Source organism: Procambarus clarkii, chromosome 40, assembly GCF_040958095.1.
Source record: "Procambarus clarkii isolate CNS0578487 chromosome 40, FALCON_Pclarkii_2.0, whole genome shotgun sequence".
NCBI lineage: Eukaryota > Metazoa > Arthropoda > Malacostraca > Decapoda > Cambaridae > Procambarus > Procambarus clarkii.
In genome coordinates this window covers 34657610-34672727 of record NC_091189.1, presented here as the reverse complement: position 1 = coordinate 34672727, position 15118 = coordinate 34657610, and the positions used below count along the sequence as shown (strand labels likewise).

Genomic DNA, 15118 nt, shown 5'->3' with positions numbered 1-15118 from the left:
TGTTTCATCGTTCTGTGTGCTTGCAAATAACGCACTCGCGTGCACCCTTGGCTTTAGTACTTGTTGGTGGTATGTAGCCAAGCTTGTAAAGCATAAGGTAGTATTGAAACGATTATAGGAAAAGCTCAATTGTAAGGTAGTCTTGAAAAGATCGCTTTGTAAGGTCCCACACAGGAAGAGATTCAGCTAGCCTCAAAGAGTGTCCATCAGTCAGGAAGAGATTCAGCTAGCCTCAAAGAGTGTCCATCAGTCAGGAAGAGATTCAGGTATTCTTGAAAATATCAATGAACACCACCACCATGGAAGCCGCTAACACTGTTCATCTATGCTACTTGTATCAGATGCATCATCACTGAACGCAGAAAACGATTCATCTATGTATCATCTATATAAATTCGAGATGGGAAGGGTGGGGCTCAGAGCTACAACTGGATAGCTCGCTGTAGCATCCTCATAGGTGCTGTATCACTGGCATCCGACCATTGTGTTAAGCCCTTATTGCGCCTAGCTTCACCAATGTTATGACCCTTATGTTCTTCAAACAATATGAGCACAGTCTTTCAACACCTCTTTCAACTTTCAACTAGGGGAGCCGGTCGGCCGAGCGGACAGCACACTAGACTTGTGATCCTGTGGTCCTGGGTTCGATCCCAGGCGCCGGCGAGAAACAATGGGCAGAGTTTCTTTCACCCTATGCCCCTGTTACCTAGCAGTAAAATAGGTACCTGGGTGTTAGTCAGCTGTCACGGGCTGCTTCCTGGGGGTGGAGGCCTGGTCGATGACCGGGCCGCGGGGACACTAAAAAAGCCCCGAAATCATCTCAAGATAACCTCAAGATAACCGTGTGGGACAGGTGTTTGAGAGCCAGAGGCACGTGTGCCACAAATGGTTGCTCACGCAGTACTAACCCAGCCAGCAGCCCTAGTCTTTCATATTCGTTATAACAAAAGGTTCGTTCAGTGTTTGTTGGGTAGGCTGCTCCATTATGACAATCTTTCTTTGTTTCAAATGTGTTCCATTTGTTTTGTATTTGTCACTTACGTCTCAATAATGGAGCACCCTACCCGACAAACACTGAACGAACGTTTATGGCATTTGTCCATTTTTCAAATTGTTTCAACAGTTCTCTTGTTTTTCGTTTTTTTTTATTTAAGAAACATGGAGCCGCCGACCTGTAGACCACCGAACGAACCTTTTTGACATTTCTACTAGTTTTCAAAATTCTTCATTTTTTTATTATTTTCGTTTTTTGTATGTAAGGAACATGGAGCAGCCTACCTGCCGACCACCGAACGAACCTTTTGCTAGAAGACAAATGAAAAATAAATATTAAACACATTTGAAGAGAGGAAAATATCATAATGGTTTATTCAGTGTATGTAAGGTAGGCTTCTCCATTATTGAGACGTAAATGACAAATACAAAACAAATGGAACACATTTGAAACAAAGAAAGATTGTTATAATGGAGCAGCTTACCTGCTGAACACCCAACGAACCTTTTTGACATTTGTTGTATATCAGACATTTTATTTCTTTTTTCCTACAAAAACGTCAATGCTTTGCAACATCTCAGCAGTCACTCTTTTATGTCCCAGCATCATTAGCATCTTTAAACAAGAACAACATAATTTATGTGCATCGTCGGAGGCATCTAAGAATGTGCAAGAAGCAGCGTGACCCCACCATGTGGTGTTGACGTTACACAAACCAGCGTTCGTCATACGGGACGATTTGACGCCGATCGGGCCGTTCGTTACCCAAAATTTTCGTCTTTTGGGGCGATCGTTATGCGAGGTACCACTGTAATTAGATATAGGATTTAAAGATTATAAGTAGTACTTGATAGTACTACCGATTCTTATTAAGGATTCGATTTATAATCTCTACCGGATATTGATTATGTTCAAATAGTTTTTGAATTAAGAAATCCTTCTAGAAGCTTCTGGATCCTTGAGAAACATGCACAAAGTCACGTAGGCATCTATAGGGCCCCTATGGTGTACGTGATCCTAGTGGCATTGTCATCTAGGATTAAGATGTATAATGAATCTATTGTGATTCTGATATGATTTTGATATGATTTGATATCATTTTGATATGATTTAGATATGATATAGAAATAATACATTTCTTAGATAATAATAATATAGATAAGGTGGGTAAAATTTCCCACAAGTTCATGATTATTGATTTCCTTTCTTCCTGGAGAATCAATAATAAAGACATTCAGGTTCTGAGCAGGGAGGTGGTAGCAGTGTTTAATGAGTTTTTATTCCTTATATTTAAACTAAGAAACCCACCATTGTTGCTGCTTCCCCCATTTAATATTTCAGCTTATATTCGCGGTAGCTCAGTGAGGAGTCATACTGAGCTGCAAGCAGTGTTGAGCTGGGGTAGTGAGTGGAGAGGAAGGGAAGAACAGTTAGGGTTATTACAAGAACACAGATAAAATCAATGTATTTAAAAGTCATTTCAGTAAATTTCATGGCACTCATTGCAAAAATTACATTAGTAATAATTTTGTTTAAAGTAATTGATGCAGCCCATCCTCCCATTCTCACTGTCACTGAACTGTTATATTAACCTGCCTGAATCTAACCAACCCAAGGATGCACAAACTAAAAACGGGACATCATCGCAATTTTTGTGAGCCGCTACCAATTTTAGCACATCTATTTTTTTTATCTTAAGGATACGTCAAAATGCGGTGTACTATTATAAGAATGGGTTGATTGAGTATACAAAAGTAATCCTTAAAATTACTTCCCATTGCCCCTCCCTCGTGATATAAGTAGTAATTTAAGAGTGAATTACACCTTTATAAGTGTTATAAGGTTCTCAGTAAGATAAGCTATTAAATAGCTCACAGAAATGTATAAGAATAGTCAATTTGCCCTTAACCGTCCTCCCCCCCTAAACTCACTGTTAATAGTGTTCACATTGGTCAGTGTTAACACGATGTGTTCAAATAGGGGATAATAGTGTGACTCAATACAATGTTCATGTAGATTTAGCCATTAATTACTGCCTTGTTTCTAAAGGCAAATACCTGTGTAAGAGTATTGAATTCCTCAGCCTTTATCCATAGCAGGGAGAATGTTATGTCAGTGACAGATTACGACTATCCAGTAGCTGGACTTTCATCGTTACTAAACCAAAGTGCATCACGCTCCTCTAAGCCAGGTTGTCTCTCTTTTATATATCATTTAATTTCTGGAGAATACACAGTCTGCAGGCAGCCCCTGACCTCAAGGTCTGTATGGCAAAGGAAGAGAGAGAAAGAGAGAGAGGGGTGGGAGGGGTAGGGAGAGAGAGGGAGAGGGGGAACTATCAAAAGAAAGTGCCAAGCCATTACGACTTTACAGTACATGGAAGGGTTCAGGATAAGGATTTGTTGATGGGATGGTCAGGGATTGAACGCCGATCTGCATGAAGCGAGACCATCCCACTACCATCTAACCATCTAGCCCAGTGCTTGGGCAGAGAGAGTGGGAGGGAGGGAGGAAGAGAGAGAAACAAAGAGAGGTAGGGAGAGGGAGAGCCTGCATGTTTTTCTGTCATGATGTTAAGAAAAACACCACATGGGAAAGTATATTTATTGTCATAACCAGAATGTAATTGTTGGGTTTAACACAACTCCAAACAGCTCTTGGACGCCCCAAGTGAACACTAGGCATAAACACTTCGGCATTAACACACACACGGAAATGGGTTCGCGGTATATGCAAAAGTATTTTTTATTTTTTTTAACAAATAATATAAAGTACTTAGAACAAGTGATAAATCAAACAAAGAGAGACACTGCGTTAAGTGTTGAATGACTTAATCGTCTAATTTCCTTACGATCGAGTAACAATATTTTAATTTTTGTTATGGATTGAACACGTTTCTGGAAGATGATAAAGTAGTTTTTGTACGCAGTTGATATTAAATACATTGAAACACCCCAGTGTTGTACCTAAAAAATATATTTGTACATACTGTAAATTGAAAATAAGCATCCTTGCATAACTGCCGTGTCCACTGGTACACCCTTGTTTCCACTTCTTATACATATTCCTCTGCTTCCCATATTTACTTTAAATCTTCGCATATTTACTTCTCAATTTTACATATAAACTTATAAAAATTTTATATTTTTCAAATTTGCATATCCCTTCTCATCTTCGTGCAGTAAGCAATAGGTGATGCTGACATACCAGAGTTCCATAGTGCAATTTAATAGTTAATCTGGAAAATACTAATCATGAGTTTAATTGGGAATATTTTTAAAATAAGTTTTTAGAAACATGCAAGTGCAAGATTTGATGAAGTGCGAAACAGGAATTAAATCTTCTCGAAACTCCTGTATGGCCATGTTTTGTAAATCTGTCTGAGTGTGTGAATCTATGTCTGTGCACTGGTGAGTCTGTGCAAAATTCCAAACTTGTGCACTTCTTAGTGTCAGTTTTTTGTCAATCAAACCTCTGAAAGTATTTGCCAATTTGTAATTATCGTAATTGAATTTCCATGACATTTGTAGGATCCGATTATATGTTGATGCAAATTTGGCAAATGAGAAGGTGGAATTGTTAATCTTCAGCGGCTATTGTAAACTAAGTTTACCTATTTACCATAAACGTGTTGACTGGGCTGATGCATAACATTTTAGGTCACTTCAGGTCATAACTGTTAGGACAGTAAGGACAGTTTATAAGTAGTTTTGAGATTTTTTTGTTTATTTTGTTTTAAATTGTTAGTTTGTCTTCGGTAGCTTGAAAGGCTAGTTGAGTAGCCTTATTGAACTTTTTATGCATTTAAAAGGACAGTATGGAACCTTGGAGTAGTAGTCAAACTTCAGTCAAACGGAATATTACTGAGGCCTTTTCACCCTTCGAAGTTCAGTAGAGTTGATAAGCCAGGTGTCTGGGAATTTATTTTCGCATACAAATATATTAGATTCAAAGGAGTTGGAGGAGACGGAACGGGGCCTCAGCACCTCTTCTTGGGGTACCTGAAGACCATGAGGGTGTTCATGAAGTAGGTGAGTTGGTCGACGTTTTTCCGCAGCTTCACCTCTGCGAGCTTATCCGACTCCAGTCCCCTGGCGGCCATCTCCTTCCTGACGTAGTCGTTGGAGCGGCAGTTGACGTGGGAGTGTCCCCCTTGCCCCGGCACAGCCCACGACAACACCACTCCTGTAACAGAGGTCGTGGCAGGTCAAGGAGAAGGCTCATGTACCGGAGATAAAGCAGAGCTCATGTCTGAGGAAAGAAGAGCAACACATATCATGTTTACAGGTCAAGATGTGTGGAGAAGACCCACCAGCACCTGAGCCTTGTGGCAGGTACACAACGGGAGGGCGACTCACCCACGCAGGCGTGCTTGACCAGGTTGTCCAGGAAGTTCTTCTCTCCGGACTCTGGGATGTGTTCTCCCACCTCCAGGCTCATCACCCAGTGGAAGGGACCCCCGAGGGCCGCGGGGCTGGAGAGGTCCGCTGACGCTATCCTCCCGTTGGTGAACTCGTCGATGTTCGCCGCTCCATCCCATCCTACACAGGGACACGAAAGGTTTCAACACATTCCCTAGTCATTATCTAACCAGTCCCTGTAGGGGGACCTGTAACTAACTTTTGTGACGAACCTTGTAAACAATCAATATTGTATTATTCAATATAAAACAAGTTTTTTTTTTTACCTGGCTTCAATGCAACCTTTCGTTTATTGTTATATTGGAAGTCGTTCTAACTACCTTAATGTTCTCACAAATCCTGTTATTAACCTTCTGTACTGTATGGCAGGAACAACAGAAAGTTAAATTTCAAATTGTGTTAAATAAAATATATATATATATATATATATATATATATATATATATATATATATATATATATATATATATATATAATATTATATAATGATTCAAGTAGCATGCTGAGGCCGCCTTAAAAATATATAATTGTTAAACTATGCAATTTAGGCCTAAAGTGTTTTTCATCCGTAGTGAAAAGATTCAAACTCGGGAGGGTTAAGTTCAGACAAAAAGCCATAGCTTCCGGGTGAAAGCTTTGGCTTAATATGGGTTGACATAATAGCATAGGTGCTTGAATCATGGAGAGAAATAGGAATGGACACAATGAGATAGATGCGAGAATCAACCTTCCTGGAGGCACCTTTCTAATCGAGGGCTTTAACAGTTGTTTTCGTCATAGGCCATGATAACGTCAACATTAGATATATAAAACAGTGTTTCAAAGAACGAGATAAGAGCATGAGACATCAGGATCACTAAATATGAGATCCATTAAAAAGGTGAAGGCAGAATGGAGCAAATGAGATAGAAACGGGCCACATCAGAGACAGTGGAAAAGATGTAGACAAAAAAAAGATGCGAGATAACTTTCCTGACAATGGCTTGAAGCCTAATATGATATCCAGATAACCCTACCGTTCCATGAATTGATGACTTGTGGGGTACCGGAGAGTCCTGCATGCTTCATTAAATTCGTGTAATCTTTGTTGATATTTTCAATCTCCACCTTGTTGGGGTGGTTCAGTATGCCCTCTGACCTGCGGAGGAAGCACCTGCCGTAGTGGCCCAGGCCCGCCCCGAGGTCGGCCACGGTGGTGTTGCCGAAGAGCTGCTCCAAGCCCGCGCACAGCTGCGTTGGGGAATTGTGGAACTGAAGTGGACATTTTCGTTTATTTTTTAAATGTTTGACATTTGTTTTATAATAATACATTGAGTCGAGGACACGCAGCAAGAGTGTATTATACACGTTAGCTTATATCGACCCCGTCCAGGATGCAACCCCACAACAAGCTGACTAACTTCTGAGTACCTGCTAGGTGAACAGATGCATTAAGTGATAGGAAATGAGCCCAACTATTACTGTCCCGCTCAGTTTTTGATACCTTTTAACCACCATGTTTTAGCTAATTTTTAAAGAAAATGGTATAGATATTACATATTTTTTATTTAAACACTAGCCGTACCCAGCCATGCCTTGCTGTTGCTCAGTCTGGTTAAATGAAAATGAAAGAAAAGAGAAAGCGCATGTTTCTAATGTTTAATTTCACAATGCTTGTTGGTATACAATATTTCTTGCTGTTCCATTGTCTGTGGAGATATAGAGATTGTCTGGTTTGCCGACTCTAGAACTCCCACCATTCCCACCTTCATCCTCCCCCATCATCCCCCGCTCACCATTCCCCCGTCCCCTCGTTCTCCCCCGTCCCCTCGTTCTCCCCACCATCCCACACTCCTCTGTCCTTCTCATCTTCCCCCCTCATCCTCCTCACCATACCCCACTCCCCCGTCCCCTCGTCCTCCCCACCATCACCCACTCCCCGTCCCCTCGTCCTCCCCCACCATCACCCACTCCACCGTCCCCTCGTCCTCCCCACCATCCCCCCTCCCCTTGTCCTCGAAAGCAGGAATTTGTGGAACAAAATCGTCATCATCACTCCACACAAGTACACCTGGTGTTCTGCGAGACGAAACAGCGGTCCCACGGCGAGGAATCATTACATACCGTGACCAGGAGCTGAATCCCGTCTATGCATAGTATGGGTGCAAACTGAAGATGAGGTAAAATCACGTGAACATGAGGGTCTTTGTTCCTCATTGTCTTCATGTGGTGCCATGTGGCAGCGCTTGGCTGGACGAGACGCTCACGGGACAAAACATCGCTTGGTAACACCACTGGCACTAGCGACCGGCGTGGTACTATGCTCTGATTCAACTTCACTAAAACCAGAAAAAGTCACCTTCCTCTGACTCGTCGCCCAAAATATCCTCATACTCTAAATAAGTGCAAGAACTGTGTGGTCGTGAGCGAATTGGTGTAGACACTCGGCGATGAGGCACTGATGAATGTGTAGGCCTTGCCATGAGAGCGAGCTGTATCTCACTCTCACTTTCCGTGCTATTATCATCGGACTCCTGTGCATAGTCTCTATCGGTGTCAGTCATCTATATCACTTTCCTCACCATCAGAAAATAATTCACTATTTATTTGATCTTGAGTCAATGATAGCATGGTGCGTACCCGGGAGCGTACACAATCTGTCGACAGTAACTGCACAAAGCATCATATGATGCTTTGTGCAGTTTAAGGGTTAATAAGACGTCTAGGAATTGTAGTTTGTCATCTGACTCTCATTCAACTCTAAACTTGAATGCTGGGCACTAGAGCATTCAGGCTCTCAAAGAACTGAGAGAAAGGCCTAAAGCTATCCCTCCAACATGTAAATATGTCATCAACTCAGTTGTACCATATCAAGTCTTGGGGTTTGATCTGAAAGAGGACGAATGTCTCGTAGTACTCCATGTATGTGTTAGCCTCTTATCTCTAGTGTTATCTATCAATACAACAACAATCACTTACTGCATCCCCTGTCATTTCCTCGACTCTCCCCCATCAACTTCCACTCTCCCCCAACATCACCCTCCCTCTCAACTTTATATCTGTCTCAGAAAATGTAATACTGCACACCACATCTTCATTACAAGCTGGTTTCATTACTGTAAACTTCAATTCTGACACCCGTCCTCATCACTCTAATCATCTTTAAATACTGTCTTCATTTTTATATCCATTATCACTACCCAGGCACCACTAGGTTCCCATCTATAACCTTCCCTCTCCTTTACCTTCCTTACCCTTCACCTACTTTCCTACCCTTCACCACCTTCCCTACTCTTCCTCACCATCTCTCTCCTTCACTACCTTCCCTAAACTTCACCATCTTCCTTACATTTCACTAACTTCTCAGCTATTTACCTCCCCTTCCCTTCACAAGGGGAAGGTAATTTCCCATCGCTTCCTTTGCTCTTCCGAGGACCAGCTTATGTTCGTCCTTTGGGAAATTTTGCCCACTATATCAATATTATTATCTAAGAAATCAGTATTTCTATATCATATATATATCTTACGTCAGTCACATCAGATTCATTATATTGTGTTACACATCAACTAGATTCTACATGACAACGCCACCATGATCACCTACAGTATGTCTTAAGGCCAATATGCGTCTACGGGGACTTTGTGCATGATTTCTCAAGGATCTAGAAGGTTCGAGAAGAACATAATTAAAAAATAGTAAACATCAATCGATTTCTGGTGAAGACTGATTTAAATCCTTAATAAGAACTAATTGTACTATTAAGTACTACCAATCTTTAAATCCTATATCAGTTTATCTTATACTTTATCACTATAATCTGTCTAGACAATAAATATAATCAATAAATATTCATTGAAGGTGTGTTTTTGCATATTTTGCTGAGAGAGCATAGCAGCAGCAGGTGGAGCGAGAAGCACCCACAACCAGTCGATGCCAGTTCCCAGTGTTTAACAGTGTAATCATGGGCACAGTGCTTGAAACATTATACAAGGAAGATTTTACGCACTACTGATCATATATCATCAGTGATAGCTCCCTAGACACTCAGTTCTTGGACTTTATACACACATCTAATCTAGGAAATCTAATGCACTCAGCATGCCTCCACCACCACCACGTCATCTTAATCTTATCCTACAGCAACTGCTATAAATGAATTATCCAGCTAAGCTGCTATCTTACTATAAAAATACACTGCCTATCTCTTTAATAGAGATCATACAGTCTGACCACTTGTCAGACCTGGTAAGTATTGAATGTTATTTGTAGTGTGTTGATTGGCCAACTGCATAATATGATAACCTTTATTTATCCAGTAAGTCTGTCCTTAAACTGAGAGGCAATGCCATAATTTTCAGTAAGTTTCCTTTAATCTTTCAGTAACTGAATCTGTTACTTTGCTTTAATTTACTCAATGCCTTAATCTTTTCATGTAAATTTGAATATATCTGAATATATAAATTCTTATTCATCAAATAATTAATTGCTATAAAAATTATCCTTAATTTTTCATATTAGTATATCATATTGTTTATAATATCTAGTCTGCATATTTGCATAGATATCATACTTGTATAATACAACTTGTTGTGTTTATTAGTATAATAGATTATTGGCTGCTGCAATAAATTTATAGCTAGGCTAGACTGTATATTGTTCAAATCCTTGATCTAGAACAGAACCAGTGTTCAGTCATAGAACTGAGTTTTATAGTCTTATTAGCTTGTATTTGATACAGGGATGTGTTGAAATGCCTGCAGGAAGATTGTGGGTCTCCAATCAATTCCATTCACCCTTAAGGACCTGCCTGCCCCCTACAGCCCACAGTCCTCCTCAGGGCTAGAGGAGTAGGATTTACAGCCCTAGCTAAGAACTTTTAGTTGTATTATTTTAACATAAGAGTAATTTGAATTTAGTAAAGAACAAGTCCTAAGTACTTTTCCTTATAAATCAATCACAGTATTTCCCCCACACGTCCCATTCCCCAGACCATTCACCCTGCAAAGTAAGGTGATGCTATCCCCAAGCATCTTCCCTCCAGTCTTGGACAGACAGATATTTTATCTCAAAGACTACACACACACACACACACACACACACACACACACACACACACACACACACACACACACACACACACACACACACACACACACACACACACTAATATTCAGAGGTTGAAAATGGGAAATAGATTCACGGAAAATGAAAAGGAAATGTGTGAAACATTAAACGAAAAGTTCCAAAGTGTGTTTGTATAAAATGAAATCTTCAGGGAACCAGACACAATAAGAATTCCAGAGAACAACATAGAGCACATAGAGGTGTCTAGAGACGAAGTGGAAAAAATGCTCAAGGACCTAAATAAGAACAAAGCAGGTGGTCCAGATGGAGTTTCACCATGGGTTCTGAGAGAATGTGGACCTGAGCTCTGCATTCCACTTCAACTGATTTTTCAGGCATCCCTGTTTACAGGAGTTGTAGCTGATGTGTGGAAAAAGGCTAACATAGTTCCAATCTACAAAAGTGGAAGCAGGGAAGACCCCCTTAATTATAGACCAGTATCATTGACAAGTGTAATAGTCAAAATATTGGAAAAAATAATTAAAACTAAATGGGTAGAACACCTGGAGAGAAATGATATAATATCAGACAGTATGGTTTTCGATCTGGAAGATCCTGTGTATCGAATTTACTCAGTTTCTATGATCGAGCAACAGAGATATTACAGGAAAGAGATGGTTGGGTTGACTGCATCTATCTGGACGTAAAAAAGGCTTTCGACAGAGTTCCACATAAGAGGTTGTTCTGGAAACTGGAAAATATTGGAGGGGTGACAGGTAAGCTTCTAACATGGATGAAAAATTTCTGACTGATAGAAAAATGAGGGCAGTGATCAGAGGCAATGTATCGGACTGGAGAAATGTCACAAGTGGAGTACCACAGGGTTCAGTTCTTGCACCAGTGATGTTCATTGTCTACATAAATGATCTTCCAGTTGGTATACAGTATTATATGAACATATTTGCTGATGATGCTAAGATAATAAGAAGGATAAGAAACTTAGATGATTGGCATGCCCTTCAAGATGACCTGGACAAAATAAGTATATGGAGCACCACTTGGCAAATGGAATTTAATGTTAATAAATGCCATGTTATGGAATGTGGAATAGAAGAACACAGACCCCACACAACCTATATATTATGTGAGAAATCTTTAAAGAATTCTGATAAAGAGATCTAGGGTTAGTTTTAGATAGAAAACTATCACCTGAGGACCACATAAAGAACATTGTGCGAGGAGCCTATGCCACGCTTTCTAACTTCAGAATTGCTTTTATATACATGGATGGCGATATACTAAAGCAATTGTTCACGACTTTTGTTAGGCCAAAGCTAGAATATGCAGCGGTTGTGTGGTGCCCATATCTCATCAACAAACTGGAAAAGGTGCAAAGACATGCTACTAAGTGGCTCCCAGAACTGAAGGGCAAGAGCTTCGAGGAGAGGTTAGAGGCATTAAATATGCCAAAACTAGAAGACAGAAGAAAAAGAGGTGATATGATCACTACATACAAAATAGTAACAGGAATTGATAAAATCGATAGGGAAGATTTCCTGAGACCTGAAACTTTAAGAACAAGAGGTCATAGATTTAAACTAGTTAAACACAGATGCCGAAGAAATATAGGAAAATTCACTTTCACAGAGTGGTAGACGGTTGGAACAAGTTAGGTGAAAAGGTGGTGGAGGCCAAGACCGTCAGTAGTTTCAAAGCGTTATATGACAAAGAGTGCTGGGAAGACGGGACATCACGAGCGTAGCTCTCATCCTGTAACTACACTTACAAACACACACACACACACACACACACACACACACACACACACACACACCAGGTGGGATACCAGACACAGCCCCGGTCTGTGTAACTGGAATTGTATCCCTCTCACAGTCAGTCTTTTGTCTCTTCGTTTCTGTCATCCTCATACCTGTACCAAGTGCTATATAGTCAAACTGCTTTCTGCTTTCATCTCATACCGTTCCTGATTCATGGATTCAACGATAACTCGCCAAGTTTGAATATATTGTTATATTTTTATGGGGAAATAGTACCTTTTCTGTTGTTGCATCGACACCTCATGTCTAATTACCTGGCCACTCCACATGTGGTTACCACCAACCACTAATTTGTTGTTATGAAGACAGAAACCGCCTGATGGCAGCACCTGGTTTGCCTGACACAGGAGCTTGTTGAGCAGCACAGTCGCCCTCTGGTGACCCACCTGAAGCTCCTCCTGTGGACACCAATATACGAGTAAATAAGTTGACCTGAAAACATGATGTTGTATATTTGCTTAACGTAAACCATTACATAACCAATTTACATATAAACAGACACACACACACACACACACACACACACACACACACACACACACACACACACACACACACACACACACACACACACACACAAGGAGGACCAGATACGTGGAGAGCTAAGCTGCTGAACGCGGCAACTAGAAACTTTCTAAGCCAACACATCAAGGGACCGACAAGAATGAGAGGGGAAGATGAACCAGCCATGCTTGATCTGATATTTACCCTAAATGAGTGGGATATAAGGGAAGTTAAGATGGAAGCACCCTTGGGAATGAGTGATCACAGTGTATTGATCATTAAGTACTTGGTAGAGTTAGGACTTATCTCCCCCCCAAAAAAGAACTAGGAAACAAGAGACTGTTATACCGAAAGGGGAATTATGAGGGGATGAGAAGTTTCCTAAGGGATGTATCATGGGACACAGACCTCAGAGCTCAGTCTGTACAAGACATGATGGACTATGTCAAGGAAAAATCCGAGAAGCAAACGAAGAATCCATGGTATAATAGGGCATGTATAGAAGCAAAGGAACTGAACAAAAGGGCGTGGAGGAACTTCCGAAATAACAGAACACCAGAAAGCAGAGAGAGAGACCAGAGAACCAGGAAGGAGTATGTTAGTGTGAGAAGGGAAGCAGAGAAAAACTATGAAAATGATATAGCAAGCAAAGCTAAGACCGAACCAAAGTTACTCCACAGTCACATCAGGAGGAAATCAACATTGAAAGAATAGGTAATGAAACTTAGAACAGGCGAGGACACGTATACAGAGAATGATTAAGAGGTGTGTGAAGAACTCAACAGGAGGTTCCAGGAGGTCTTCACAATAGAACAAGGTGAGGTCACTGCACTTGGAGAGGGGGCAGTAAACCAGGTGGCCTTGGAAGGGTTCGAAATTACGAGAGATGAGGTCAAGAGACACCTGTTGGATCTGGATGTGAGAAAGGCTGTTGGTCCAGATGGGATCTCACCACGGATATTGAAAGGGTCTGCAGAGGCACTTTGCTTACCACTCTCCATAGTGTATAATAGATCACTGGAGACGGGAGACCTACCAGAAATATGGAAGACAGCTAATGTGGTCCCAATATACAAAACGGGTGACAAACAAGAGGCACTGAACTACAGGCCAGTGTCCTTGACTTGTATACCATGCAAGGTGATGGAGAAGATCGTGAGAAAATATCTAGTAACACATTTGGAGAGAAGGGACCTCGTGACAAATCGCCAGGGAGGGTAAATCTTGCCTTATTGGCTTAATAGAATTCTACGACCAGGTGACAAAGATTAAGCAAGAAAGAGAAGGATGGGAGGACTGCATTTTTTTGGACTGTCGGAAATCCTTTGACACAGTTTCCCATAAGAGGCTGGTACATAAGCTGGAGAGATAGGCAGGAGTAACTGGTAAAGTGCTCCAGTGGATAAGGTAATAGCTAAGCAATAGGATGCAGAGAGCTACAGTGAGGAGTGAAACCTCCGATTGGCGTGAAGTCACCAGTGTAGTCCCACAGGGCTCTGTACTCGGTCCTATTCTGTTTCTGATATACGTAAACGATCTCCCGGAGGGTATAGACTCATTCCTCTCGATGTTTGCTGACGATGCTAAAATTATGAGAAGGATTAAGACAGAGGACTGCTTGAGGCTTCAAGACGACCTAGACAAACTGAAGGAATGGTTGAACAAATGGTTGTTAGAGTTTAACCCAAGCAAATATAATATAATGAAGGTAGGTGTAGGGAGCAGGAGGCCGGTTACAAGGTATCATTTGGGAGATGGAATTCTTCAAGAGTCAGAGTGAAGGATCTGGGGGATGATATCACGCCTGACATGTCCCCTGAAGCCAATATCAAGAGGATAACATCAGCAGCATATGCCAGGTTGGCTAACATAAGAACGGCATTTAGACACTTGTGTAAGGAATCATTCAGAACTTTGTATACCACCTATGTCTGGAGTAGACATAGACCAGACCAATCCTGGAGTATGCAGCCCCAGCATGGAGTCCATATCTAGTCAAGCATACGACTAAACTGGAAAAGGTTCAAAGGTTTGCCACCAGACTAGTACCCGCGCTGAGAGGTATAACCTACGAGGAGAGACTACGGGAATTAAACCTCACGTCGCTGGAAAACAGAAGAGTTAGAGGGGACATGATCACCGCATGCAAGATTCTCAGAGGAATTGACAGGGTAGATAAAGATAGACAAGGGGCAAACGCACTAAGGGACACAGGTGGAAATTAAGTGCCCAAATGAGCCATAGAGACGTTAGAAAGATTTTTTTCAGTGTCAGAGTAGTAGACAAATGGAATGCATTAGGAAGTGATGTGGTGAAG

General features: G+C 41.2%; 1 protein-coding gene across 3 annotated transcripts in view; it reads right to left on the bottom strand.

The window, feature by feature from the left end:
• Positions 1–3584: 3584 nt before the first annotated feature.
• LOC123758114 (uncharacterized) overlaps positions 3585–15118 on the bottom strand; it is a 92043-nt gene continuing 80509 nt past the window's right edge. For 2 of the 3 annotated variants that reach the window (XM_069338951.1, XM_069338950.1), the window contains exons 3-6: positions 12552–12695; positions 6432–6645; positions 5353–5535; positions 3585–5179 (exon numbers count right to left, since the gene is read on the bottom strand). In XM_069338951.1, coding sequence (XP_069195052.1) covers positions 4974–5179; positions 5353–5535; positions 6432–6645; positions 12552–12695 — 747 coding nt within the window. In that variant the 3' untranslated portion in view covers positions 3585–4973. The remainder of the gene's footprint in view (positions 5180–5352; positions 5536–6431; positions 6646–12551; positions 12696–15118) is intronic. The other variant, XM_069338952.1, reaches the window with a different exon arrangement.